General features: G+C 31.3%; 1 protein-coding gene across 1 annotated transcript in view; it reads left to right on the top strand.

The window, feature by feature from the left end:
- Window positions 1-499, top strand: part of LOC104985622 (synapsin-1-like) — a 4,305-nt gene extending 3,806 nt beyond the window's left edge. Inside the window, exons 4-5 of the mRNA XM_010835866.1 lie at window positions 24-180; window positions 353-499. Coding sequence (XP_010834168.1) covers window positions 24-180; window positions 353-499 — 304 coding nt within the window. The remainder of the gene's footprint in view (window positions 1-23; window positions 181-352) is intronic.
- Window positions 500-3,019: the final 2,520 nt, after the last annotated feature.

Below are 3,019 nucleotides of genomic sequence, written 5' to 3'. Positions count from 1 at the left end.
CACTCTTACCATTGCCACCCCAGGTCTCTGAAGCCAGACTTCGTGCTGATCCGCCAGCATGCCTTCAGCATGGCACGGAATGGAGACTACCGCAGTTTGGTTATTGGGCTGCAGTATGCCGGGATCCCCAGCATTAACTCTTTGCATTCTGTCTACAACTTCTGTGACAAACCCTGGGTGGTAAGTGACAGGATGGGTGCTACTGGCAGAGGGAATAGCTCATACATGCATGCGGGAGCTTGAACCCACTGTGATTTGGGGGATCAGAGGAAGCTTGGAACCTTGAAGTCCCAGCTTACAGACTCCCTCCAGGTGAAGGGACTTGCTGACTCATCTCTCCTGGCTCTCATAGTTTGCCCAGATGGTTCGACTGCACAAGAAACTGGGAACAGAGGAATTCCCTCTAATCAATCAGACCTTCTACCCCAATCACAAAGAGATGGTGAGTCTAGGGGAAGGGAGTGGGCAGGAGGGAAAAGCATCATGCCTATTGCAATAATATTGCCAATGGATGTGTTGCTGGTGGAATACCATCAGAGAGTACAGCTGACACATGCACATGGAGGGCGATGTTGCTTTGTGATAGAGTTTATTAATACCATACATTTATGTATGTAGTTACAAGTATGATTTAAATCATTGATCCTGCTATAGTGTCTATTCTTATCAGTATTAAGAAACTGATTTCCGATGTAAACAGAATTAATGTAACAATTCAGATTACATTACATATACAAATCAAGGCATTGTTACTAACATTATCAAATATTCCTCCTGATAGAAATGTTAACAGTGTTTCAAATTAGGGTTGCCAGTAAAGATTATCAGTAGCAATGTTATGAATTAAATTGTATTCAAATAGAAAATTTGACTGTTGGCTACTATTATCACAAATATAATCACTAACATTATAAATTATATCCATTACTTCAAACTATTCGTACTGATGTATATTATGAGTACCAGTGTTATAAATTATAGTTCCAAATAGAAGTAATCATTTCTAGTATCACTGAATCTTATAACTATTATTTAAATTATTGTCAATATATAAATTATGCTCTAATACAAATTATAAGTCCCTGTTTTGAATTATGTCATACTTAATAATAAAAATTATATTATCATTACTAATGTCATCAAATATTATAACTAAGATTACAATTTATTACCAGTGTTATAAATTAAGGTTATCAATATAAGTGATTAGAACCTATTTTGTGAATTAAGGTATAATTACTGAAAGAAATTAAGCTATTAGTACAAACATTGTAACATACTGTTATAAATTATTGCCAATATTTATAAATTAATATTACTAATATAAATTATGAATATATATATTTTGAGCTATCCTACAGTTACTAATAGAAATCACTATTAATATGGTTAATAATCTTATTGATATCATAAATAGTTACTAATATTAAAGTTATGATTATAATATGTTAAGAGTAGAGCAGTTATTAATCAAATTTTAGTTCCAAATAGAAATTGAGTCACTGTGCCTAGTGCCATCAAATTTTATAGTTAATTTTACAAGTTTTTTATGATTTTTACAAGTTATGTTTACTTATATAAGTTATCATCACCAGTTTTATGAATTAAATTATGATTAAATATCAATATTGACCCAGCTTTATCAACTTAAATAAACATTGATTAAAGTAGTAAAAATTCTTACAAGTATTACAAATTATGGTCACTGATACAAATCAGTAGTGTTATGAATTAAGCTTACTTGTAGATGAAAATCAAATCATTACTTTGAAACCAAATTTGTTCATCATTATTATTATCTTATATTCATTGAGAAACTATGGTTAAGAACACAGACCCTAAAGTCAGAATTTTTGTGTTGTAATCCTAGCTCCACAACTTGCTAACTTCTGAATATAAGAAACATTAGTTAAATGCTCTGCACCTCAGTTTTCCCATCTGTAAAATGTGGGTAATAATAGTTCCTGCCTCATAGAGTTAATGTGAGAATTAAATTATTTAACAAACATAAAGTGGTTAGAACAGTGCATCTAGCAAATATACTAACTGCTACCTAGTGTTGATGAACACTTGTTTGTTGTCCCTTCTGAATTTGAAGTGTTTTTATCATGGAAGGATGTCGGACTCTGTCAAATGTTTTTTCTGTGTTTATTGATATGATACGGCTCTTGGCCTTTATTCTATGAATACGGTGTATTACATTAATTGATTTTTATCTGAATTAAGCCACACTTGCATTCCTGGGTCAGATCCCACTTGATCTGGCATATAATCCTTTTTATATGCTGTGGGATTCAGTTTGTTAGTATTTTGTTGAAAATTATGCCGTCAGTAATCATAAGGGACATTGATTTGTAGTTTTCTTATGATGTCTTTGTCTGGTTTTGGTATTGGGGTAATAGTAACCTCATACAATGAAATAGACAGTGTTCCCTCATCTTCATTAACTCTTTTAGGAAGAGTTAATGAAAGATTGGTGTTAATTTTATTTAAAATTTTTGGTATACTTTACCAGTGAAGACGTTTTCTTATTTACTAATTCAATCTCTTCATTTATTGTAGGTCTATTCAGATTTTTCATTTCTTCTTGAGTTAGTATCCAAAGTTTGTGTCTTTCTAGGAACTTGTCTATTTCAGCTAGGTTTTCTAGTTTATTAGCATAGAATTGTTCATAGTACTCTCTTATAATCCTTTTTATTTCTATAAAGTTATTAATTATGTCTCTTTCATTCCTAATTTTAGTAGCTAGTTTTCTCTTTTCTGAAATCTTAGTCTAAAGGTTTGTGCATTTTGTTGATCTTTTCAGAGAATCAATTTTGGTTTCACCAATTTTCTCTATTTTTTTTTCTATTTTCAACTTCATTTATTTCCACCCTAATCTTTATTTCTTCTTTTCTTCTGCTTGCTCTGGTGTTTGTTTTTGTTTTTGCTTTTTGTCTAATTTCTTAGGAAGATTATTGGCTATTGATTTAATATTTTTCTTCTTTTTAAAAATAGAAGTTCCCGAAAAAAAAATAAA

Source organism: Bison bison, unplaced genomic scaffold (genome assembly GCF_000754665.1).
Source record: "Bison bison bison isolate TAMUID 2011002044 unplaced genomic scaffold, Bison_UMD1.0 scf7180017845579, whole genome shotgun sequence".
Taxonomy (NCBI): Eukaryota; Metazoa; Chordata; class Mammalia; order Artiodactyla; family Bovidae; genus Bison; species Bison bison.
This window is presented reverse-complemented; position numbering and strand designations above follow the sequence as displayed.